We start from the raw sequence: 26,316 nt of genomic DNA, 5'->3' as shown, positions 1-26,316 counted from the left end.
TTTTTAAAAAAAAAACCTACGAAATTATTTTATTCAAAATTCGATGGTAGTGTAAATTTTTCATTTTTATGAAGTTATATTGTTGAAAACGAATAGAAATTTTTCCTTTTTCTTTCTGTTTTTCTTCTAGGACCATTAACTAAGCTATTTTCCAGTTTATCGATATCAATTATGTATCATGATTACATTTTTTTTTCCCCAGATGTTAATATTTCAAAAATAAAAAATAGGAAAAAATCTTACAGAAAAAAAAAAAAATTAGAAAATTTATTGAATAAAATCATAAAAATTTTCAAATATTATAAATTTTTGAAACTTTAAAATTTGCCAGAGTTTCTAATTTTTTTAAATTATTTTTTTTTTTTTTTATTTTCCCATAATTCAAAAAAAAAAAAATGTTTTTATAATACTCTCAGTCTATTTTATCCCTTCTAATTTCATTGTATCAGTTGTTTTCTGCGCCAAATCTTCACAATATTATCACAACAAGATGGTATTAAGAAAAGTATTAATTTCATTTTTGAGTAACACAAATTGTAAAATTATCATCGGAATGTCATTCGATATGTCACATTTTTTTATTTTTTTTATAAGGAAAATAAAAAAAAAAAAATCAGTTTATATATTCTTATTATATTTTGTTTGTAATCACTGAAATAACTAAATGTTGTGCAACTAAATACCATCAAAAACGTCTGAACTGTAAATGTTTGATATTTGATGAGAAGTTGCAACTAGCAATTTGAAATTAATTGATTGATGATGCATAAAATTATCTATATCAATATTACAATTATTTGAATTACATATAAGTGAACTGCAAACTGTAATCGAAATCAATTAATTATTAGTTCCACTACATTAATTAATTCATAAATTGTTTCGCATATGAGCCAAAAGATAATATTTGTTGAATCATTTTTGAAAAATTCTAATATTTCAGATCAATTAATTATTACTAAAATCATCGTCATATTTAGGATTTATGAACAGCTAAATGTATAGAATATTCCTAATCAGATGCAAAGTAAGCATAAGAAAGCTATTCTACAATAATTGCTATCACCCGTCGAAATGAATAGATACAACTTAATTAATTTATACAAACCTTCTCTATATCACAAAAAATTATTTAACCTTCTATTTAGAAGGTAATTTTTGAAAAGTTTCAAACTATAATTGTATTAAAAAAAAACTTAAGCTTCAAATATTTATTACTTTCCCATTATCATTAGTTAATAACAATACTGAAAAAATGAAAATTTCTGGAACATTGTTTCATGCTGGAAAATAAGAAAACGAGCAGGAAAACCGGTATTTTATAGGGTGGAACAATCTTGAAAAAGAAATCCGGTTCAATCCATTAAATAGATATGCTCACAAACAACTTAAAGCATATTTATGATTTCTATATGATATTTAATTAAAAACGAATAAGTAACCTGTTGGAATGTGATGAACAATTGATAAGTCTGATTGTTTGTTTCTCATTGTTCCACTTTATGATCGGTGTTGATTAATGATTAATGCAAGTTCATGGTTTGATATGGCAAAATGATTTAAATGAGATGAGTATGATTAGAAGGGATTAACAAATGTATCTGAAATTTTGACCTAATAAATAATTAAAGATACCTTACGTAATTACACTCTCATAACAAACGCCTAAAACTTTATAAAATTTTATCATATGCCTTATAATGATAATAATAGGTTTGCGAAATTTTATCTAATTTTAACACTCTTTTGAGAGATTTTTAAATAGTGAAATAAATTTTACAATTCGATCAAATACTATTCTTAAATGTGGTCGAAGACTTTTGCAATATTTTCAATAGCACATTTAGTCAGTTTTTTTTTAATTTGTTTAACAATTTTAAATGATTTCACTTTTATAACGAATATCTTAATAATCAAAAACTCATACTGATAGCACTGACATAGACTAACTTTAATCAGTCTGCCTGATAATAAATTGATGAGACTTGTAAAAAAATATCACAAAAAGTTTACTAAACTGTATAGGAAAGTCAATATATTCAAATTTTTAATTGCTTTTGTTCTTGTGATAATTCGCTTTATCATTTATGAGGATGAAGTTCGAAGCGTAGGATCATTAAAGATATCATATGTATATACCATAATATAATGAAGAAAGAGAACCGGTTTAAATCCGGTTTTTTTTTTTTTTTATAAAACCCGCATTGATACTATCAAAACCATTCGATCTAATTAGTGGCCATTATATCTTATTGATGAATTGCAGAAGAATGTTAAACATTTAAATTTATCGTCATTTATTGCTAAGATGATTAAAAAGTTCATGCCGCATCTTTTAAATTCTAACTTTGTATGTATATAAGACTTCCTTATAATACTTTGACAAATGCTTCAATGATTCGAATTTTGTTTTTGGTATTTTTTTACAATTTTCGTACTAATAGCACCAACATTTCCTTCACATACCAACTTGTCATAAATATTTTAATCACTCTGTCTGACGACAAGTCGATGGAATTTACAAAAATTATTATAATAAAATAATCATGAAATTACCACTACTATTTATTTCTTTGCCAAAGAAAGTTATGCTATTTCAATTACAAACTTTAGGAGAGAAGAAGAAAAAAAAAAAAAAACCCTTAAGCAAAAAATTTCTGAAAAGGAGGAAAAAAAAAAAAAAAAAAAAACTCTAAACATTACATTCAATTTCTTTAAATTTTATTGAGCTTTATTTTCGAAAAAGATTTTAATAAATCAAAATAAAACGAAGTGATATTTTTGAAAATGCTTAACTGATATTCTTAATAAAAAAAAACTATCAAGTGATATTACTGATTTCTTCATCTTTCCAATTTATTCAAACTCATTCAAATTGATGCTATTGAAATCTATGGATAAAGAAATGTGATGAAAATAAGATATAACAGAGGAGAGGAGAGAATAAGATAAGGATAGGAAATGAACAAAATATGAGGTGATAAGTGTGATAAGATGCTTATGATAGCTTTAACTTATCATTTGGATCAAAATGCCATGCATCTACTTATTTTTCTTTCTTTAATGATCAGATTGTTGCATTTAGTACCGATAAAAAATTACTCTCAATCACTGCTACAATGACTGGCCGTTCATATTTCGGCATTCTCTCACTCTCTCACAGCACCATTTCCTTTTGATTATTACTTCCTTTCAATCTTTGTCTTTTCTTTCTTTCTTGTTCTCTGTTTTTCTTTTTTTTTTTTTTTTTTTCTAAAATTTTCAGTCATTATAACTACTATATAGTAATAATAATAACACATATTAATCCTTTAAACCAGAAAAACATAACATTCCCAAACAAATCATTTCATATAGTCCCTAACTCATCTTTTATTCTCAAACTAGATGATATTTCATCTTACCCTCAGTTTTAATTAAATATCTTGTTCCATCTAATTTCCTTCATCTATACATGTATATTTTATTTCAAGCGATCTTTCTCGTACCCTCTCTGAAAGCACTATATTTCTCACTGTAAGAACAGTGATTGTAGTGTTTATCCATCAATGATTTACATTAACGAACTGGGTAACTTTTCTAGCTTCTTAGCAACCTAATTCGAGTTGTCAAATGATTCTTATGAATTTTAATTGTAGCCATAATTTAATATTTAAAAATTTTTGATTGTTTTCTTTTAACGAATATTCCTGATTATCTGATCATTTATTAGTAGCATATCGGTTATTTCTTTGAAGACACTTCCAAGTGCTATCTCTGTATGATTTTACGCTTTTTGATAATTGGTCAAATTTATTTTGAGTAATTTGGCAACAACTATCGTATTAACTGAACTAAATAAGAATCTTTCAGATTATATGTTTTGGTTTATCTTTGTAGACTTGTGCCATCTCTTAATTTCAGATAGAATAACAGAATGACACTATTATGAATAATTAACAGGTGATATTATTGAAAGTTAACACATCTTTCTGCTTCAGATCAAAATTTTCAGATGTTGAATCGCCAAGTACAAGCTTGGCGCACATTATGTAGGTTTACGGGAATAGTTAGTAAAAATACGCGAAGCTGTACGACAAATTTTTCTGATAAGATGGAAAAAAACAAAAAGAAAGGTATGCAAATCTTGATTTCTCCGTTTTTTGTCGAAGATTAAATTTGAAATTTAAACTATAATTTAGGTGAATTTTTTTACCCAATAAAATTCGATGTAAATCGAAGTACTACTAAACATTATGTTTTTCTTTTTTTTTCCGAAACTTTTTAATGAGTATTTTAAGAATTTGCGTAATTATGTTCAGCAACGATTTGGAAAATTGATGATATGAGACGAGAAAAATTAGCTAAATTTGGTCGATATTGTGCGGAATGTTTACCAAAATTTGTACAAAAAGTACAGGTATTTTCTTTCACATTATCAATATGTTCACTCTACCAAATAGTAATGTTGTCCTTTGAGTCTTTCTAATTGTTTTAGGTTACATATTCAGCTTTTATTTACTTAGTTAATATTATGAATATGCTTCAGAAATCTGATATTTTTGAAGTTTCCATATAATGACTTTCATCGAATAGAAAATAAGACTTTTCAATTCTTTACTTTAATATAATGATCTATTAAGGACTTATTACACTAGATATTAGAATAGTTTTAATACAGTCTGAAAGTTTGAATTTCATCGAGTGGATAAACTGGTAATTAACTTTATTCTTGCATTCTTCTAATAATTCTGAAATAGCTTGCTATTTTGCAGTTTGCCGCTGGAGATGAATTAGAGTTGTTGATTCATCCAAGTGGAGTGACACCCGTGATAGCATTTTTGAAAGGAAATCATGCAGCGCAGTTTACTAATATCGTATTTATTACTGGAATGGACGTCCCTTCACGAAAATTTCGTTTTGAGGTTTTATTAGTTTTGCTTATTTATGCAAAATTGAAAGCATCTTCCATACATAAGGTTGCTTGGTAATTTGTTCTTGAACAATTTAATGGCAAATGACTTAAGAGAATTTATTATTACGTTGACAGATTTTTTCTTTATTTGATAACTTGATTTCCCGTATCAGACCAGGTTAGACAGTATTTTATTGCACGATAACAACTGGCAGTATGCAATTATGCAAAATGATGGAAGCAGCTAATAACATATTTCTCAATAGTGTTGTTGTGCTGAAATCTCATACATGCACAGTGCAGTGAGCAATATTTAGAACTGTTTTTGTTAGGACTGTTCTTCCCTTCAGTTGTATTTTTCTAGGTCATTTATGCTTTTCTTTCGATACGTTTCAATGCACGCATTCGTGTCCGCACATACACCGATGAAATTGCACCGTTGGAGTCAATAACACCGATTTTTAAAGGAGCGAACTGGTAAGTCAAAATTTGAATTCAAAGTTTCTTTAAACACATGAACTTCCAACTTTTTCCACCCTTGTTACAGGTATGAAAGAGAAGTTTATGACATGTACGGTGTTTGGTTCAATAATCATCCAGATTTACGGCGTATCCTTACCGACTATGGTTTTGAAGGTCATCCGTTCAGGAAAGACTTTCCTTTGTCTGGTTATGTTGAGGTATGTTTTCTTAATTTCTGAATACACAATAGTTATGAAAGTGGACGTCACTCCCAACGTTACGTCATAGATTGTTGGATTTGGTTTTCAGCTGAGATATGATTCGGAGCTCAATCGATGCGTATATGAGCCAACTGAACTGGCACAAGAATTCCGTAAATTTGACCTAAAAACTCCGTGGGAATTGATGCCTAACTTCCGTAATGAATCTATGATGTCGCGTTATGAACAAGTCAGTTTAGAGGAACCTAAAGAAGAAGACGAAAAGGATAAGAAATAATTTATTTAAATTTAATGTAAACAATGTATATAACAATTACACTAGAAAAACCTATTAATTTGCAAAGCGAGAGCTGAAGATATCTGAACTGATCCAGTCCTTTTAGAGATAGGTAGGACAGATAAGGGAGAAGTAAGCAGAAGATGATTTAGACCAAGTGTACAACAGCAAAGATATCATTTAAGGTAGAACAGACAAAGTTAAAATTTTGTATTTTTTCGTGATATTAGAAAAGAAGCTATATTTCCGTCAGTTTTATCACGTTCGGTGTATACTTTTTTATTCTTTGTAGGAATCTCCATGGAAGTCTTTACCACTTAATTCAAATAATAAACGTGCTTCATTTTTATTTGTTAACGCATGTTGTTTGTCCAAATCATTTTGCACTTCAGTATCTATCCTTTCGTTGCATTTTGCTCCAATTGACCAAACTTCAACATTTTTCATTTTAAACGTTGTTTCACCAGCCAACCAACATTTTTCAAATGTACTAATTCCAGAAGTGGAACTACCATTGCTAAAATCCTCATGTAGAAAGAAGGACCAATTCTCACCATATCCACCTATACCCTGAAAATTTTCTTTCGATTTAATGAAAGTTTGGTAAAATTCAAGTTAAATAAGACTCAGGTAGACCACAAATTGCTGACTGAAGTTGTTAGGATAAGTTAGATTATACATAAAGTATTTGTATGCTAGATTTCTAAAGAGATGAGAGATTGCTTTCGCAAGTCTATTCACTATTGGTGTGTAATATTGTCAGCAGTAATGAAGTAGGGTAAGGCAAGTAAACTATCATTTCGGAAATTACGAAATGAAGACGTACGATTCCATTTGGCAATGAAACTTGACCAGCATTGAGATAGCCAAAATTGTTATTATAACCCGTAGCGTTGTAAATATGTAATTTTTGTCGGTCTTCAAACAAGAAGCATTGATTATCACCAGTATGTCGTGGACCACAAATGAAACCCTGACTGGCGAATGCACCAAAAACACGGTCGGATGTTGTTTCAATGACAATCAAACATGGACCTGCACGATCCACACTTTTCATTAATTTCATAAAACTTTCACCGTGTTTTTCACTAAAATTAATATTAGTATACAAGTTGTTTCTTCCAAGAATTCCCGTCAAGGTCTTAGTCTTATGCTTAGATTCCATCTCGAAGTATAAATTAGATCTGCAGTTCATTAAAAAAAAATAAGGGATGTTTGTGTAAAAAATAAGGACTAACTTGTGTGATGTTCCTATGGAGAACTTCCTATCTTCAACTAAGATACACTACTCCAAATATTCTTTTACAGGGGGGGGGGGGGGGGGGGAGGGGGAATTTCACTTATTAGTTATGAAACTAGGTTATGAGACATAAGATAATGTATGAGCTAATTGATTGATTGATTGATTGATGTTGTAAGTAATGTGCAACATCGAACCTTGAAAACAATAGCTTCCATCGATCTCTTAATTCTTCGGGTAAATTTGCATATACAAGACACAGTGCAGCATGAGTAAGCAAGGATTTTTCACTAACTTGTTGTAAAAGTTTCGCACTGTCTCGCGGTCCAATAAAGATCAACTCACTGATATATTTCACTACAGTCGATAAGATAATTTGGCTTTGCAGAAAATTACTTAAGGTAGATGGATCCAGTTGTAATGGAATGCCTTCCATAATAAAATCAACGAGGAGTGTGATGCTTAGTGGATCTAACTGTTCACATTTGAAAAATGAAGAAATCATAACCTCTATAATCTGAAATATGGAAAATACGTTAATCCAATCAACTGACTGCTACTAATAGGAATTCGAACGAAATGTAAGATTTATTGATGTTTATTGAAGTTACGACCTGCTTAATTGGTTGGTTAAGTTGTAAGAGGGCTCTTGCTTGTTGATTGAAATCACCAAGTATCATTTCAGCGAACTGTACAAAACGTTCCACCGTAACCTAAATTTTATTTTTTATTTTATTACATTAAGATCTCCAGATAGCAAATCCAATAATTATCAAGCGTATAATTTTCACTGACTGATATGTATCACTGTAATTTCATTGACTGATTGATGGATTTCTGTTTAGGCACGAGAACTTACGACATTATCAGGTTTACTTAGTGAATCATATAAGAACAATTGTAACTGCGGGCATATTGTTGATTCGGTATATTTCTGGAAAAGTAAAAACTGGTAAAAGTTAATTTTGCGAAGATATTCATTGCATTTTAAATCTTATAATGCAAAAAAATAACCAAGAGCTTACAAAGAAAACGGATTTGTCAATGGTTGATCCACCATTAGCTATTTCATAGAATCGATTTTTTAACGATACTTGAAAATCGTTTATATTGTTCTTCTTGATTTTGGAGTAATTTTTTACCTTGCTCCCGGCTTTACCCATTGATTTCGTTGGAAAATGTTTCATAAAAAACGCTACTTTATGAAGAATTCCAAATTTAATTACAACAAATCCTAGCCATAAAAATGAATTTTAAAAGTCGAGCTGAATTGAAAAAAAAAAACAAAGGTTAAGCAATAAAGTAAAGACTGAAATTAAAATCTGAAGGTGAGTATGGAAAAATCTGAGAAATAAGAAGCATACAACTCTGAACAATTAATTTACTTTATTGCTGGAGAAATTGATAAAATTAAAGAGCAAAATCGTTATGAACACTAATAAATAAAAACAAAGCAAGAATAATACCTGGAAAACAATAGTTGTTACATGCAGTATGAAATTCAATTTCAAGTAAAATGTCCAGATAGCTGCAAGAGCAATGAGTTTATTTATCAGAAGCTAATTTCAAAAAAGAAAAAACCACAAGCAACCAATATTTTCATGATACCAGATCAAAATATCACATCGTCGGTCAGCACTGAAACCACAAAACCAGCAACAGTCGCACTCACGCAGCTGTTGAGGTTGTCGTCTTGTTAAGTGGTGGTCATGTGATTCTGGATGACATATATTGGAAAATCCTACATTATGTGGTCGAGCCGATATACTTTGGATGAAAAGGTTGAAGTGGGGAGTGTGGTATGACTTACTCGAGATCCGACGTCGAGACTATATGTTACCCAATCTTTGTAGGCTAAAATAATGGGTAAAGGATAGAATGAGTTTCGACAATTTCTGCAACTATTCTTTTATATTACAACCGTTAAATAAATGTTCTATTTCTATCAGTTCCTTATTTAGAATATAACGTAGATAACCTGACTCTCATTTGTAATTCAAAAATTTGAATCACGTATACATGTTTGGCCGGAAAATGTTTCTAGCATATCAGAAACACTGAAACATACCAGAAATAATTGGATATGTAGCGGGAAGTGGCTAAATAGAAAGTTGGTCAAAAGATTATATGGAATTTAGTTTAATTCCTGTTTTAAAAAAAAAAAAGGAAATCAAAAAAGTAGACTGCTTTATTTTCAAAATATTTATGATATAACAAACTGGAAGGAAAATTTTAGACGCAAACTTCTATGCTTGGATTTGTATGCATTAATAACAGATTCGGCAGTAAGCAATCCGGAATCCCGTTTTATTCATGACATTCGAAGCGAGCAAATACTGTTGCCTACGCTTCGAGAATAAGAGGAAAGAATTCGTATAGCAAATAATATTTTATGTCTTTTTGTGCAGCCTGCGAAAGCGAAAATAGAAATAAATGAAAATCCATTTGGAGATTAAATTCAAAGTGGAAACAATATTTCTTATTTGTTGAAATCACAGAACCATTATTACATCACACCTGAATCTATGTGCATTCACTCAAGTTGATTATCTGGACGTAAAGCCAGTGTAGGTTGTACAGTATAAGTATTCATAAAAATAAGAAATATTGTTTGTGTATTTAACAAATAATAGTAATGAAAGATGAAGCAACTGCTGACAATGCATGGAAATTACCACTTACTATTACTATAAAATATGCCAAATTTTCTGTTGCAAATCCTAAAATTAAATGAAAAAACTTCGCGGTCTAAACAAATAGGACTGGAGTATTTGTAGCAATGAGAGAAATTATATTAGTATATGTGAGACAAATAATTAAACTTTAATCAATAAAATCTATGGACTGAAACTTGTAGTCTATAGATTATGTAAATTTTTTGCAAAGTAGTAATCACTCAGAATTCGCATGTAAACAATTCAATTTTTGAAAATTGATAACAAATACTCCAAATGCTGAACGTACATGATAAAGTTTCTTCACAACAAAGAAAAGTTAAGAACAATGAAAAGCACGTTGTTAATAATTTACTAGTTAATCAAGGATTTTCATTTTTTTTTTTTTTTTTTCGGAAAACAGATGAGCTTACAAGGTCCATAGTAATCGAGAGTAACACCTGCAATAAACGTGAAATAAGAATTTATTAAATGAATACTGGAATACTATCCACTGTAGCATATCGATTGTGATGTATGCGGATATTACTATGTCATTATAACCTCTAGAATAAGTCCATCATACCAAATGCCAGCATACTGCAATTAGTATATTTATTAAATAGATATTAGCAAATTGAAACCAAATTAAAGTACAGTTCGACAATTTCATGTACTAGAATATCAAACTGGTAACTTTGATGTTCTTTAGATACTTTATGCTGATATAAAAATTATGTCTAGTTTTTCCTTCAAAAAAAAAACTAATGGTTTGGAATCATATAATTGTTGAATAAATCAACACCTAGTTATATTATTCAAACTACACTTTCAATAACTCCTCTCTCTTTCCAACTCTATTTCTTGCTATTTTCTACAGTGATATGGTGCTAAATTTTCCAGAGTAATAAAGCAACGCTCTACCGTAAGCAGCTCATTATGGTTCCGGTTCAACTCCAGCTTGTGTCATTAGATCAGTTATGCTCTTTTCCAACTCATCAATACGTCTTGTCATATCATCTATTCGACCAATAATTTGATCAGACATGCGCTGAAAACGATCCTGCGTTTGTTGCAATACTCCTTGTATCTGAAATGTATGTTTTCTTGTTTTCTGTCTAAAATCTGTAAATATTATATGTGATTTCCTTCATGAAAATCTGAGGGCAGAAAAATGGTCTTCTATTTCGATTGTTTAGTCACAACTGTGTTACATACTTTATTTATTCTCTATAAATTGCTTCTTTTTCTATACGTTTCATTCATCACCATAGATAGGGAAAAATGTATTCAAAAATAACAGCATATTACATCGTAAAATAAAAAATGATATCACTACAAATCATCTTATCCAAATGTTTTCCTTATATCAAAAAAAAACCAACCAGTGAAGTTAGCTCTTGCAAACTTTGCTCGCTAGATCTTGCTTCTGGCAAAACTATGGAATCGCTTTCACCGACCTTTTTTGTCACCTCATCATTACTTTTTTCCGTATTTGGTTGTTCTTCATTCTCCATTTTGTAACTTTCTTTTTCGTTTCTACAATCCTCGATTTGGATAACTGGAATGAAGCTATCAAGTGACGCATTCAAATCCTTAGGATTTCCCTGTGTCCGGAATAGGAGAAAAAAAAAAAAAAAAACGACTAACATTCACGGATAAAAAGGAAATAAACTGAACTATTCTAGAGCTTGTAAAAATAAGAAATGAGATTCATTACATCATAATATATTCTATCAAATCAATGAATCAGAAGCCTTTACGCTGCACTGAATAATTCTGAAAATATTCAAATTAAGATATTTTTGAGTGAACAAATAAAATCTGACGATAACTGAAGCATATTCATAATATAATATTTGCTGCCAATAAAAATTATTTAAATAAACAAAAAAATTTTAAGCAATGATAAATTAAACTAGAAAACGAACTTCTAATATAAAATAATGCTTGAAAGAAATACAATATTAAGAAACTTTATTGTATAATGTGGTCAATAAGCAGGAATGTGCGAATTCCAACTCGTTACATGATTATTAGAAAAAGCTGATTTAACAAGTTGTACAGGACAAAGAGTATTAGAACAAATACATCCAAACATCAATTGACAGTTACCATTTTAGAAATAATAATGGTTTTCGTAATTAATTCATTACTTTTAATATATTCTATCAATCAATGAACTGAAAGCTAAAAAAAAAAGAAAAGAAGTCATAGTTCATCCAATAATAAATAAACTACTTTTGTATCTGTTGATTAAATGATTGCAGGAATCAAAACTCAGTTTTTACACACGTACATACATACGCACACAAACATATGACGTGCACGCGGATACATGTGATTATTACAACCGATCATTATCACTGTCATCAGCAGCTACAGGAAAGCCATATAAAAGACTAATTTGCTTATCCACAAAAGCTGGGATATCCGATTCTGTGATAAATTCTGATTCCTTAATTATCCGACACACGGCTATAATTTCAACGACATTTATGCCTTTAATCCAAATTCGTCCATTCATACCACTTGTTATTTCGAATTTTATATCTTTACCAATCAGCGATAATAGTCTTGAAGATGGTGAAAGAATTCGACGTACAAGATTTAGACTTGTTTTAAAAAGGAAGCCTCCAGATGGTAATAGACCCATACCGCGTGCTCGACCTTCACTATCAATGCATGTAAGCTGAAACTTCAACTTTTAACTGAAACCTTACAACTCATAAGAATGTTACCATGTTCACAACGCCAATTTTTTGTTGTTTGATTTTTATGAGTTTTCAATTATTCCTTTAGACACTGTGATTCACATTCAGAATAATAATAAACAAGTATTCGATGAGAAAGGTGAGTTGACAATAGAACGGTCGGTAATGAAACATACTTCTGGTTCAAGATGTTTTGTTGCAGTAGTGACAGAGGCATAAATCAAATCACCAACTTTCAAGTTTGGACGATTACGTCTTGTGGCACCTAGAAAATAAAAAACGAAATAATCTTAAATAAAGCTGAAATGAACCTGAAGATTAGGAAGATTCAAAGAATCGAGATTTGCATTTTTTGTCTACGTTCTCTAAAAATAATCACCATCAATATTTCTGTTATTATTTAATGACGAAACTATAACGATGTTCCGTAATAATTTTTAGTGAATCAAAATTTAACTTTAAATTTATCTCTGTTGAAGAACTGCTGTAAAATTAATTTCATAATTACTAAACAGTCTCACTCACTGAACCTAATAAAGTTGAAATATGTAAAATCAAGTGTGCAATTAAACCTTCAAAAGAGAGGAAACTGATAAATGCGATGTCTGCAGAGCCAATATCAATTTTAAATGTTTCACCATGAGTAGAAGTAACAATCCCAATTACACGATCACCCTTTTGTGGGATATATCTGAAAAATATTTTTTGTCACCTTTTATTCATTCCTTTCAAACCTAAGCCAATTTGCTAAAAATCAAGTCCGAGATTATATTTAATTAAAAAATGATACTAATCTACTGCTTAGTTTTCACATTTCAAAATTTGATAAAACCTTCGTGAATGAACTGCCATCCATTGTTTACCATGCGATACACGCCGTATTCCTGGTTGTACAACTAACAACTGATCAGGATTATTAATTACTCGTTCTAGACCACAACCAATTATCTAAAATGAGTCTGTTTCACAAATAAGAGTGGATACCTGTATTAATAAAACATGAAATATGTTATTACTAAACAAGATCAAGTTTAAGAGAAAATATTATATCTAAAACTTTTAGAACCAACTTCTGTTCGTTTTTCACCAGGAACAACTAAAGAAACGATATCGCCTGGGAGATGAATCTCTGCCATTTAATCAGTTCCGCAAGCTGACCATTTTAGACCATATACACTAAAACTGGTCACCAGTTTCTCTAAAAACAATGTTCATGCCAAAGTGATGGAGAGAAATAAGCGTATCATCAAAGATAACTCAACATGATTGCTAACGAATAAATCAGACAAATGAAACATATAGATCCAATTAATAATAATTTGTCGATCTGCTATATAAGAAATGTTAAATACAACAGCTTAACTTAGCACAAAAGGTATTCAAATTGATATTGCAAAACAACAACGCATTTAGCCAAACTTAGCAACTTCGAAATATGATGTTTATTCAATAATACGATTTATAATATACAATGAGATCATTTCAAACAAAATTTATACGAATCTGGCAGCATCTCTTCAATTTTCCGACGAAATTTACTGCTAAACTGAAACCTTACTGTACTGCTTGTAATTAAGGCTGCTTTAATAATATGAACTACTTCTTCCGGATTCGCTTCAAGCAAGCTGCAATCAGCCAGCAAAACTGTTATAAAAGGCATCTGAAATGAAAAAAAAAAAAAATTATTTTAAAATTTAACACTGATTCTTGGAAAAAATCACCATATACTTTGCATTCGTTTTCTTCGATTAGTAATGATCTCAAATGGATCGAATATTTACGAATTTATTGTACTGCTCATTTTCTATAAATCAAAGCTGATCTGACTGAGTAGAGTAAAAAATTGTAAGATCAGAAACATTAATTATATATACAGTTGGAAAATTAATGATGGATTTTTACAGCAAAAAATATTCATAAAACATGTTTTACACTGAAATTAATATTACTATTAGCAAAATAAGTTTAAAGATTTTGACGAAAGTCATAGGCATGCAAAAGTTAAGGAACCCACAAATACCATGGTTTCAACAATTATTTTGAAAGAAAACTGAAGATACCTTATCAGCCTTAATTTTCAGACAAATTTCTACAATCGAAGAAACGACTGTTGTTGCAGACAAATCCAGAAACAGCATATATGGACAGTATACCAAGGACCATTGTATTATATAATCTGGATTATTCAAATTATTGAGGGATAATTTGAATATTTCTAATTTTCTCTCCACTTCTGGCTGAAATTGAAGAACAATTGATAAAATTTTTGCGTTTAATGTGTTACCTATTTTGAATACACGATTCATTAAGTTGTGATTTTTTTTTCTTTAAAATGCAGTAACCTAAATGAAAACAGAAAGATTACAGAAATAATTAATAGAATTCTATGAGTATAATCGTATCAAAAATTATCTTATGAGGCACGAATTTGAATTTAATTTAGTGCTCGTCTCCTCCAGTTGTAACTAGTTTGTTGTGTAGAGTAAAAATAAAACACTGAAATATTAACTACATATACCGTTGGAAAATTAATAAATTAGTAATAAAAAATTAGCGCAAAATATTCACAAAACATATTTTACAATGAAATTAAATAATACTACTATTAGTAAAAAAATTTGAATGATCGATATTCCTGTCTGGTAATAAATATGAAACTACAGTGTTTACTACTAATTACTAATGAAAATGTTATGTCTCATTTGATGTCTTAACCATTAGCAAGAGAGTAACTGATTAAAACACTAGGATCTATATATTTGTAAATTGCAGATAAAATAAGAATTTTGCTTGGCTTATTAAATGAAACGAATAAATCTGTAATTCTAGAAACCTCTGAATGTGTGTTGCTGAACTGAAGTATTCGTCCTTTAAATGTCAGTGATAGAAGAAAAATTAAAACAAAAGTAAGAAAAAATCAATCACTTCGCCTTACCATATTGTCCATTTTGGATATAGCTGTACATGATAGATCTAAATATTTTAAGTTCCTACAAGCATGGATTATTTCTGAAGCGTGATCAGAATTGATTTCGGAGTTGAAACTTAAATCCAGCACTTCCAAAGAAATTATTTCTGAAAAAAAGATTGATTCAAAAAACTTAGCGAAGTGATAAAACTGCTACCAGTTGAACTTGGATTAGAATAAGTCTCTATTATCAAAACAACTGGAGAGTAATCGTTATATTTCATTTTTTTAAACAATTTGACTTTTGTCTTTACATAAAACTCGGACTATGAAACATGTGCACAAAAACTATGTACATGAAAGCTTAAATCTAACGCAAGTAGCTGAGTAAAATAAATCACAAAATATAAGCAAATTACATAATTAAATTATGCAAAACTATAGTATAATATGTTTAAGACTTTTTCTGCATATGATAAAATTTCAGCTTTTTAAATATATAAATGTATTTAAATATTTAAAACTTACTTTTAATCTGTTGTATTAGACAGTTTGTAACATTTCGATTTATATTACAAGATGCAAGTTTAAGATCTGTAAGATTCGGACACAAGCTAATGAAAGTGACCACTTGATCCGAACCATTATCACTGAGATTATTATAACTCAAATCTAGTTTGGCCAATGCATCACAAACAGAATAATCATTAATCAATTGTCGAAGGTGCCTACTAAAATGTATAATCTTTCACAAAATTCGAATGTTCAAGAAACAACTTATAAAGTGAAAGAAAAGGAATCATTCCCTCCTCGTCTATCGTCACATTGATAAGCCCAAAAATTTTACAAAGACCTTTCACGTTAAAATGAAATCAAATGATCAAATGATGATTTGAAAAAAATCGAAATTGAAGAGCCTTATATTATATGGCCTACTTCATCCATCATCGCAGATAGAAAAAAAAAAAAAAAAGAATCCGAAGAATTTGAACTATAAACGCAAATAATAACATTTGACTTCCAACGAACCGATCTATAACTTTGCTATAAATTTAGAGAATACATCTTAGCAATATTAAATATACCTTTTTAATGCGCAACAAGGTAAACTCAGTGACGTGAGATGTCGGACGATTTTTGAAATTAAATCGATAAATGATGTTGATAGTGAATTGCCATCCAGATAAAGTTTTAGTATATTTGACTGCAAAACTTCAACAGCTGCGCAAACTGCATCATCTTGACCAATATTCATTTCACGTAAATCCAAAAAGCCATTCGTACTTTCTGAGAGTGCATGTAACACATTTGTCATTAATCCTACAAAATGACACGGTATTGTATGCAAAGCAAAGTTTGATGTTACAAGTATGTCCAAAAAATATCACATGACACTAAAAACTAATAGTTCTCGATGTTCTAATAAGTAACTTTCTTACATTCCAAATTAGCTTGCTCAGATGTTATGTAGTTACTATAGCATGATTATTATGAAATAAACAGTAATTTGCTTTAAACAGTAATTTAGAGCAGTTACTTCTCGTCCGTTTTGCATAAATTTGAGCAGCAGACGGTTTTGCCAAACCGCTTATGATACACTTTAGTATTTTCTGATCTCCTAGTACCAACTCAACTGGCGTATCATCTGACAGTTCGCAATCATCATGGCATATAGTCATCGATGTATACTCCACATCACCTTTCAGTTCTTCTTTGCAACGTTCTCGGATATCGCCTATGAAGCAGGAACTGAAATTATGATGATGGAAAATGATAAGATTCACAAACCCGATACTGCGCAATGGTGACGAAAACCATCCACCATTAAGGTTTAATTTATAAAAACAAAGAACTTCCATCCACTAGAAAAAGAACTGTATTTGGTAATAATTGATGCGATTCGATAGAAAATGCGGCAAGATTTTGTACTGAAAATGATTTATAAACCTTGCAAATGGCATCCCTTTAGTCTTTAAATGTGTGCCATCATCCTTTGTCATAATAATTTTGATGAAAATTTGATTTTTAACACTTGGTGGCGTGAAGGGTGATGACGACACTCTTCTAACAATAGTTGAGTTTTCCACATTGCAACGTCTAGGATGTTTCAATTCGGTACTTGAAATGTTTCTACTTTGTGTGCTTTGCGCTGCTGGACGTGAGATCACTACATCCTCATCTGAATCTTCATCAGAGTTTCTGAAAATGAAATTTAGTATAATCCAAACGTACTTAACGGAAAGCAAATTAATTTGAAGCAAAATGATTCAAACGAAACCATGCTGTAGCAAAGGTTATACATTCTAAATATTTTAGGAAAATCTTTAGGAACAAAGTACCAACCTTTTTAAGCTCCGTCGGTTTCGCTTGCTTTGATTAGATTCCGGAGCAGTAAAAAGATCAGGTAATGCAGTAGAATTAGAATTACATGATAATTCATCACAAGCCAAAAATTTTTGTTTCATCTGAGCGATCTCTTCAGCTGAAACTGATTCTCACTTTGAAGTAACATAGATTTCAATAAAGATTAAGAATTTTGAAAATAAAAGTTGCAAAATCTTTCATAATTATTCAAAATTCTTATGCTTAATTAAATAACCTACAATGAACAAGTTACAATCCTAAATTTTCCAAACACAACTTTTGCAAATTTCTGAATTTTACTGTCCCATAACTTACTACACGAAAAACAAGAAACATGTATAATTAGAAAAAGAAAAAAAATGAAAAAGATTACTTTCAGTCCCCGCAATTTTCTGCTTGCTTAATAAAGAAGGCGAAGAATTTGAAGACGATGAAGCTTGCTGAGCAGAAGGTGATTCAGTGAAATCATTAATGTCGACAAGTGAGCCATCCACTGTTGGCGACAAATGTCTTGTTTGCCACATTTCATCCTTTTCATCCTATAATCTGACATTTGGATATTTTAAATTTTCAGAAAAAGAAGGGATGAATTATATTGCTGCATATCCATTTCCAACTTCGTGACAATTAATGAAACAGTCTCGAATTTCATTCCGACAGTTCATAAATATAGTCGCGTACGGCTGTGTCAAAACATTCCAAGAAATCCATGAGGTAGTATATGCCATATATTACATAGCAAACTGGGGATAAACAAACTATTATTAGCATATATCAATAGTGGAAATTTACATAGCCATTACATGACATTAAGCAAGACTGATTTAGTCGATAGATACATTTAGAACGAGATATTTCAAAACACTGTCATGCGCCACAGTAATATATTCAAATGAAATTTAATGAATAAAAACAACCTCATCAGACGAAGTACCATCAACATCCAACCCATCCAGCAAAACATTTATCCGATCATGTGTTGTTCCACGTCCGACAACATCTATCGTTTTCCGATATTCATTCAAATTTGATAAATTTGAATCGCGAATTTTTCCACATGCAACACTTGAATTTGTTTTTGGTTTTGTCTTATCATTTAATTTGAGTTTTTTCGGCGGTGGCTCAGCATTTACTACTATATTCGCTGAAACAATTACAAATTTCAAATTGAAGACACAAAAAATTGATAAAACATCGAGAATTTGCATACAGGAGAATTAAAAGGAGTGATTGCAAACATTTTTAACAGTTAATACAGAAAACAATTAAAAGTAACCAATGAATAAATAAAATTATTAATTAACAAAAAAAAGACCACAAAATCAACAAAATTTCTCAACTTTAATTAGTTTCGAAGGTTTTTGTTCAAATACTCGTAGATTTATGGATAAGTTTTCGGATAATTTTGTGAATGTGATGTTAAATTTGAAATTAAAAATTTGCTTATATTTCAAAAACTTACAAATTAATGGATAGATTTCAGAAATTTTTGTGTCAAGTATTTAACGTCAACGAAATCGAGAAAATGAACTGGCCTTACACATTAACAAAAATACATAAATACCACAAATAAAATACGAAACCTTCCTTTAGTTTAGTTTCCATGACTGATACAAGTCGTTTCGCTTCCTTCATAACATCATCCTCAACCATTCCCACTTTAATTGCATTTCGAAGAAAGTCAAGCGCAGTCCAATCATCACGATTTTTGATAGCAACGTTCGCTCCAAACTTCAATAATAAATCAACGATTGCTGTTGCACCTCGATCACATGCCTCCATTAATGGAGTCAGACCACCACTATCCTAGAATGTATTTAGAAAGCTTCAGAATTTCCAAGTTGAAAAACTGAACACTAGAGAATCGGCGATCAAGCCAGATACTACATTCATTCTTTGATATATTTCATTTTTTGGGAATGCAAAAAACTCCAAAAATTTGCAGTAAATGAATTAAGAGAGAGAAAAAATTTTAAAGTAAGCAATGGTTTTCAATCTTTAAATTAAAAATGAACGGAAAATTTTTGATTTAAATCATTTACAACCAATAAATTTTATCGTAACCAGTCACCAAAAAAATCAGTTGTGAGCATAATGAAATAAACTGCAAATTAAACACACCGTTCTTTCACCCTCAGCTGATAAAGTTCCTTCGTTTGAACGCATATTAAGATTTGCACCTAGCTGAGCCAAAATATGAACATTTTCGAGTTTCAACGCTCCAACAGCTTCATGTAACGGTGTCCAGCCGCCCTCGTCGCGAGCATTTATATTATATCCCTAATAACTTCACTTATACATAACGAATAATAGAATTCAAGAGAAAAGATTCCAGCTAATTGCATCGGACAAATGAATCCCGAAAAAAGCTTAACATCACGAATTTATTTACTAAAGTTTTCTGTTCAACATTGTTAAATCAAAAGCAAATACAGCATTTTTAGAAAAAGAAAAAATGATTCTAGCAAACCATTTCGACAAGCATTTTCAAATGGTGGGTATCGCTACCGCGGGCAGCCTCATGCATACGTGTTTCACCATATAAATTGATTTTCTTATCTTTCTCAGAGCGAATGCGCTCTTCCATACTGTGACGGTTCGCTTCTTCTAAAACTACTATATACTATGTGCAATGCGTTTATGTCTTTTTTTTGTTCAATACGTTATGTATAATACATGAAAGTTTCAGAAATATTACCCAGTTCAAAAAAAAAAAATATTACCAATACGAACAACTTCAGTTAAATCCGACTTATAGGTTAAAAGGACAATCAAACTGTTTTAAAAGGCATTAGGCATTGTCCTTATATCTCATGTATACATGATATCTGTTATTTAATCGAAGCTGATATATCATTCATTTCTGTTTGGATAAACTGAATAGTACCGAAAATAGCATCTACTTTTCTGAATAGCATAGAAAAAACATACTGACCGTAACAACGAGCCAAAATTTGTGTATCACTCAAGTCATCCCATTCATCGACAAAGTTTTCATCTGTTTCCTCAACATTTTCTGATCTCTTACCATCATTTTCCTTATCATTACCGAGACTAATAAGTTTTGCCTCAATTTCTATACGTAAATCTCTGTCTACATCATTTTCGTTCATATACGCCAACATGTTTTCATACAAAGTTTTCTAAAAAATTAAATTATTTGTTTAATAATCAGCTTACTTAGAATTATAGTTGTTTTTCACATAAGTATTTTGACATATTGATTTCCGTTAAACTTAAGTAAGATCAAAGCATAAAATAACTTATTTAACTAAATTTCTCAAATATGCATATAAATAACGAATGAAATTACTTTCTGATGGTTGTAGATAGCAAGACATTCTGATTTTCGGAACAATTCGAGAACTTCATGCAGCGTGAAAGAATCAATATTAGCAGCAGCACTAGCAATGCAAAGACTTGTATCCGCTTTCTGAATATAACATAATTCTGATTAATTTTAAGGAGATGATAAAAGTCTCGTTAAATTTCGAATTTCGAAGATAACTGCTACCAGAAGTACTTAATTTCTGTTCTGCCTCCTCAACTGAATGCAAACCATAAAGTTTCCAGCATGCAAATCTCAAACAAAATTTAAACGAATTTTAAAAGAATTAAGGTGCATACCTTAGCACTGGAAATATTTAAAGTGTTTTCAAGATTTTCAACTTCAACAAAGCAATTTAATGCCTCTTCGTAACGATCTAACTCTTTGGCTGTTTCTGCCACTGATACCAGAGCTTTAATTTTATCTTCGGTTTGGCAAGCATAAGTCAACATCTGCTTGTAATACTCGAGTGATATTTCACAAAATCCTATCTACAAATGATAGTTCTTACAAAACCGATCAGAAATTTCCGTAAATGAATATATTTCTAACAAAGCGGAAAACACGAAACAGATAGATTATACCTCACACAAGCTATCTGCAACTTTTTCATTAATCTTCATTTTAAAATGTTCATCGGCATCTGGCAGCACTCTCAATCGTTCAATCGTTTTGTAAGCTAAAATAATAAAGTAACAAAATCAAAAGATAACGAAAGGTAAAGAGAAGGCTATTTCATTTTCATTTCTGTTTTACCAAGAGGATGGTAAAAGAAAGGTGGAACTTTATAATTCTTAAAGTGTTTGCGAAAATATTTGAAAACTCGCCAAACTACAGCCAGCAATGCAAACCATGGTTTTTTACTTCTTTTTTGAATATTAGTTTTTCTTTCAAGTGAAAAATTAACTCAAGATAAAATCACAAACTTAAAATATTTGATGCTTGAATGAGCTTTAGTAGAAGTGCATGGTAAGAAGAACGATTTCATTTAATTGTGTGAAATGTTTAAATGAATGACAAAGCTATATTCTAAAATGAAATTTATTGCAAAAAACACCAATGAGTAAACGACAAGAGAAACAGATAAATCTCTTTATGTTCCAAGTTTCCAAACTTTGTGATGAAATGAAAGACCACCTGTTATCAATATCTGATAGAAAGATCTTTGCTCTTCAGCGTCCAATTTTTCGTGCGCTTTGGAAGCTAACATTGAAATCAGATCCCATTTGGCACCAACAAAATCTTTCGCTCTAATTTTTTCCTTCAAAAAATAACAGCACTGACATGAGGAGAAGTTTATTTGAACTTCAAAAAAGAACTTCATGAATTTAAATTTTTATTTAAAATAGAGTGATTTATACTTGGGCTAAGATGAATTTCGCTTCACAAGATGCTTGTTGATCTAGATTGGATGCTACATGAACTAGCTCAATAGCTGTTTTCAAACGCTGGTCGCCAGAAAAATTTATTTTTGAAAGTAAACAGCGGTATTGCAAGTCATGATCACCAGCACGCCTGCAAAAAATCTAATTTTTCCTTGTATGTCAGCATTATGATATATAATGGAATTGAAAATTTACTACGTACGATAATAATAACAGAATTAAATTAAAAGAAATGAGCAAATAGAAGACAATCACAGAAACAAATAGAAAGTAATTCCTATTAAAAACTATTGTACAGTAAATATATATCATTAACTTTTCTGGAATCATGTAAGTTAGCAAGTAGGCAACTTCGGAGATATGCAAACCATGGACTGTTGACATCCTAATTCAGCCAAAGATGCATTCGACATGTATAACTCTTAACCTAATAAAATCCTAAAATGAGCAAAATTTTCGAAATAACATACACTGCATAAGCCATTGCTGCACCGTGATAACGTAATGATAAACTTTGTAATTTCATCTTATCACATATCTGCGAGAGCACTTGTTGTAATCGAGCCTTCCTTGACCTTGAATCTTGCCCAATCTGCACTGCGCTAAAGTAGTCAAAGCAATCATCAATTCAACTTCACACAATGAAATCTAAAAAATAACTTCGCAGGAAGGAAATGCCGATGCACTGACAAATTATTACAAAGATTAATTTTGCTGATTAATTGTTATGTACAATTCACCGAAATTATGCACAATTAATTTACGGTAGAATCCGACCTTACATGCCGTCGTGATATCGAGGTAAGCTGACCTTTGAGTATTCCAAGATAGTGCCTCAGGCAAACGCTTGTCAGACTATTGAATTTACCATCAGTTAGTTATATAATGTCAGTTAACTCATGATCATATCTTATATGAAACCGAAAAATAGACAAGTTCACCGAAAATTGCCAGTTATCAAGATTTGGAATATGGTCCCAAATGATCATGGTGAATTTGCTAACAATAGCGCAACTTATCAGCTTTAAGTTAAATAATAAAGGCTATAAATTCCCACTCTTTATCGCAATCAATATCCAAAGCATGCTTTGATAAATAAGCAAGACTTCTTTCACACCACTGTTTAGCCTGAAAAAGTATATATCTAATTTAGAAATAAAATATATTACCATTAAATAATATTTGAAATTCTGATATATTTCAGACTAAACTTAAAATTCAAATGAAATCCATTTTTCTTCTTTTACAACATTTCAATACTTCTCAAATATATTTAAAAGTGAAGTAGAAGAGATCACTTTTTCTAGCAACGATTCCTGCTTTGCATTTGAATTCAGGTAGATTTGTAGATGAAGCCAGCCAAGTACATGATATGCAAGTTGGATAAAGTGGACTTTTCCAGATTTATTCGCTGCTTCCAAATATTTCTTCCCATGCTTTAAAGCTTTAGTATTTTCCCGAATAGCTGAAAATATAATTAAGAAATACATTAAATATGCAAAATAATTAGGAAATATAAAAGATAATTAAAAAATATAATTAAGCGATTTTCTTCAAGCTAGTACAATAATTACATCTACATTGTTGTATTCAACTTTTTTTGTAAAATATCAATAATCAGCATATTATTAAACAAAGGCGTCAAACAGCAGTAACAAAATAATGTAAGTAGAAAAAATAAAAAAATTGATGTATGTAATATGGTTGTACCATTAATAAATCAAAGCATGATTATAAAGAACGAGAGAGTCAATTAACGCACTCCTAATTACTAACATAATTCTAATATATTGCCAATATAATTAATTATTCACATATAAATATAATAAAGTGGTAGTCAAATTGTTAGTACAAAATTTTTTTAGAAATATACTCGGATCAACGAGAATTTCCGCGATGGCTCGATGAGCAAAAACAGCATTTTCGTAAATCTTTAATTTTTCGGCAATTTCCACACTCTTCCGATAATAACATAATGCTTCATATTGATCACCGACTCGTCTATACTCATCACCAAGTTCTACACAAAGATCACATACTTTTCGATCATCTTGCTGTTTCAATGATTTCTGTAGCTGCTTTTCTAATTCTGCAAAATAATTAATTTTAATGAAAAAATTATGAAAACAAAATGAATTCATTGGTTACAACCACAAAATGAAAATTTTGGACTTATCTACAGCTCAATAGTAGATTACCGTTTATATTAAGTTTGTTTATGTTTTTACTGTTTTTACTTTGAAAAACTCAATTTATGCTATTCTTAAATCGGATATTAAAACTAAATATTCTTAAGGATTTTATTGTGCACTGTGTCATCGTTACACTCAATTAAAACTGTATATTATATATATACCTTGGATGCATTCATCTCCTCTTCGTTTCCTCTTCGGCATGATTAGTTAATATGTTATATTCCAATTTCAAAAATAATTTATATTTAGGAAGAAAATCCTGAAATCATCAAACATGTGCACTGCAACTATAACAATAGATTTGGATGAGCAATCCCAACTGACTACAGCATTTCATATCCTAATTTATCGCTGACTGCTTTTAAAATTTCAATCCTTTAAGTGAATTCATGCAACATAAAAACAATCTAACTTATCACGCAAAATATAAAGTTAACGATCGAAATCGAAAAGGGAGGTATTGATAAGGTTAATATATGTAATGGTCTGTAAACAAATGATCCTTACATTTGGACTTACCTACATTATTTTTTTTTTGGAAAACTCATATATACGGAAGAGAAATACAAAACTTGTTAATTTACGGTATAAAATGAAAATTTTTGGTAATTTAATGGGTGGAAAAAAATACAAATATAATTTGCACAAAATTGTTAGTTCTGAGAACAATTCATAAAAGAAAAACAATTTTGTTTGATACATGGTAATATTTTTAAACCAAAGATGAAAAATGAAATACATAATGGATATGAAAACAAGCCGGCAACAACACTTATATAAAATTAGTTATACAAACATGCAGGAACACGCCGTCCGTAATTTACCAAGCTGACAGTGGTTTGCTCTTGTCCGAGAAAACACATTTGTGAGTCGAGAAATGGTGTTAAAGGTTTCTGTGTAATTTGCAATATCTAACTTTAACTTACTTACTCATGGGATTTATTCGTTACATTACTCTACAATCGTGGCTAATTCCTTTTAAAAAAAGTCATTTTACCTATTTGACATCGATAACGTTTTACTTGGAATGAATAATCAAGGTAATCACTGGTTAGGTAAAGTTAATATTGAGATTTGATGAATGAGATATGGTAGTTATAAATAATGTTTGTATGTATTGACAGTAGTAATTATTAGAGTTAAGAATTTTTGTTACTTTTTTTAATAAGACGTATGTAAACAGAAATACAGATTTTAGGTACAGTTAAATTAAGTAAGATTAACTTAGATGAAATTAATGGTTAGGTTAGCAGTTATATATTGAAGTTATGAATGAGTAAGGGCATGCAAATTTTTGTTATTTTCCTTGTTACCACTCGTTGATGTTTTAACTTATATTTTATAGGTATTTAAATATTCCAGTTATTTAAATAGCCATCGTTAATGAAATAATTTGGGTTATGGTGATTTCCGTAAATAAGAATGTGAGTACGTCTAATAGATCACATTACTTGTGACTACTTGTGAACTATGGTTTTTCAACCACACAACTTTCCTCAAACATCAAATGTTTCAAGCTCATCATCTACCATTTCCATTCTTTTCAAGTCTGAAATCAAGAAAAGTGAAGACAAAGTGGACAAGAAGAAGAAAAGGACTAGATGCAGACACGTCGGTATCGAACCCTTATTAGTTTTTTTCTCTTTTAAAGATATTGTTTATTTATAGTACACA

General features: G+C 30.3%; 5 protein-coding genes across 6 annotated transcripts; 1 reads left to right on the top strand and 4 right to left on the bottom strand.

The window, feature by feature from the left end:
- Positions 1 to 3,994: 3,994 nt before the first annotated feature.
- On the top strand, positions 3,995 to 5,854 carry Bma-nuo-2 (NADH-ubiquinone oxidoreductase 30 kDa subunit, mitochondrial precursor, putative; the record flags this gene model as incomplete). The annotated part of the gene is made up of 6 exons (XM_001892906.2): positions 3,995 to 4,115; positions 4,302 to 4,399; positions 4,755 to 4,904; positions 5,259 to 5,371; positions 5,442 to 5,574; positions 5,666 to 5,854. 6 exons carry the CDS (start codon positions 3,995 to 3,997, stop codon positions 5,852 to 5,854), a joined length of 804 nt encoding a protein of 267 aa, XP_001892941.2.
- A 279-nt stretch (positions 5,855 to 6,133) lies between these two features.
- Positions 6,134 to 8,281, bottom strand: Bma-eak-7 (the record flags this gene model as incomplete). 2 transcript variants are annotated; one of them, XM_043079701.1, is made up of 6 exons in its annotated part: positions 6,134 to 6,424; positions 6,681 to 6,942; positions 7,292 to 7,611; positions 7,709 to 7,807; positions 7,954 to 8,028; positions 8,120 to 8,281. In XM_043079701.1, 6 exons carry the CDS (start codon positions 8,279 to 8,281, stop codon positions 6,134 to 6,136), a joined length of 1,209 nt encoding a protein of 402 aa, XP_042935635.1. The 2 variants fall into 2 exon arrangements, with proteins under 2 accessions (XP_042935635.1, XP_001892942.1); XM_001892907.2 differs by having other exon boundaries at positions 8,120 to 8,257.
- A 2,033-nt stretch (positions 8,282 to 10,314) lies between these two features.
- Positions 10,315 to 11,265, bottom strand: Bma-hsb-1 (Heat shock factor binding protein 1, putative; the record flags this gene model as incomplete). The annotated part of the gene is made up of 4 exons (XM_043079700.1): positions 10,315 to 10,348; positions 10,673 to 10,681; positions 10,744 to 10,838; positions 11,134 to 11,265. The coding sequence occupies 4 exons, from the start codon at positions 11,263 to 11,265 to the stop codon at positions 10,315 to 10,317; spliced, it is 270 nt and encodes an 89-aa protein (XP_042935634.1).
- An 830-nt stretch (positions 11,266 to 12,095) lies between these two features.
- Bma-exos-3 (exosome complex exonuclease RRP40, putative) lies at positions 12,096 to 13,598 on the bottom strand (the record flags this gene model as incomplete). Its single annotated transcript, XM_001892910.2, has 5 exons — positions 12,096 to 12,440; positions 12,639 to 12,727; positions 13,035 to 13,153; positions 13,295 to 13,410; positions 13,533 to 13,598. The coding sequence occupies 5 exons, from the start codon at positions 13,596 to 13,598 to the stop codon at positions 12,096 to 12,098; spliced, it is 735 nt and encodes a 244-aa protein (XP_001892945.2).
- A 341-nt stretch (positions 13,599 to 13,939) lies between these two features.
- Positions 13,940 to 24,843, bottom strand: Bm17600 (Uncharacterized protein; the record flags this gene model as incomplete). Its single annotated transcript, XM_001892911.2, has 24 exons — positions 13,940 to 14,122; positions 14,523 to 14,699; positions 15,398 to 15,537; positions 15,899 to 16,101; positions 16,456 to 16,690; positions 16,908 to 17,119; positions 17,318 to 17,569; positions 17,714 to 17,852; positions 18,108 to 18,273; positions 18,652 to 18,878; positions 19,318 to 19,540; positions 19,856 to 20,014; positions 20,205 to 20,341; positions 20,670 to 20,877; positions 21,048 to 21,167; positions 21,362 to 21,553; positions 21,647 to 21,741; positions 22,200 to 22,323; positions 22,424 to 22,577; positions 22,918 to 23,049; positions 23,505 to 23,575; positions 23,746 to 23,912; positions 24,321 to 24,536; positions 24,804 to 24,843. 24 exons carry the CDS (start codon positions 24,841 to 24,843, stop codon positions 13,940 to 13,942), a joined length of 3,972 nt encoding a protein of 1,323 aa, XP_001892946.2.
- Between the last annotated feature and the right edge of the window lie 1,473 nt (positions 24,844 to 26,316).

This window comes from Brugia malayi (genome assembly GCF_000002995.4).
Source record: "Brugia malayi strain FR3 genome assembly, contig: Bm_v4_Chr3_scaffold_001, whole genome shotgun sequence".
NCBI classification, from domain to species: domain Eukaryota; kingdom Metazoa; phylum Nematoda; class Chromadorea; order Rhabditida; family Onchocercidae; genus Brugia; species Brugia malayi.
This window is presented reverse-complemented; position numbering and strand designations above follow the sequence as displayed.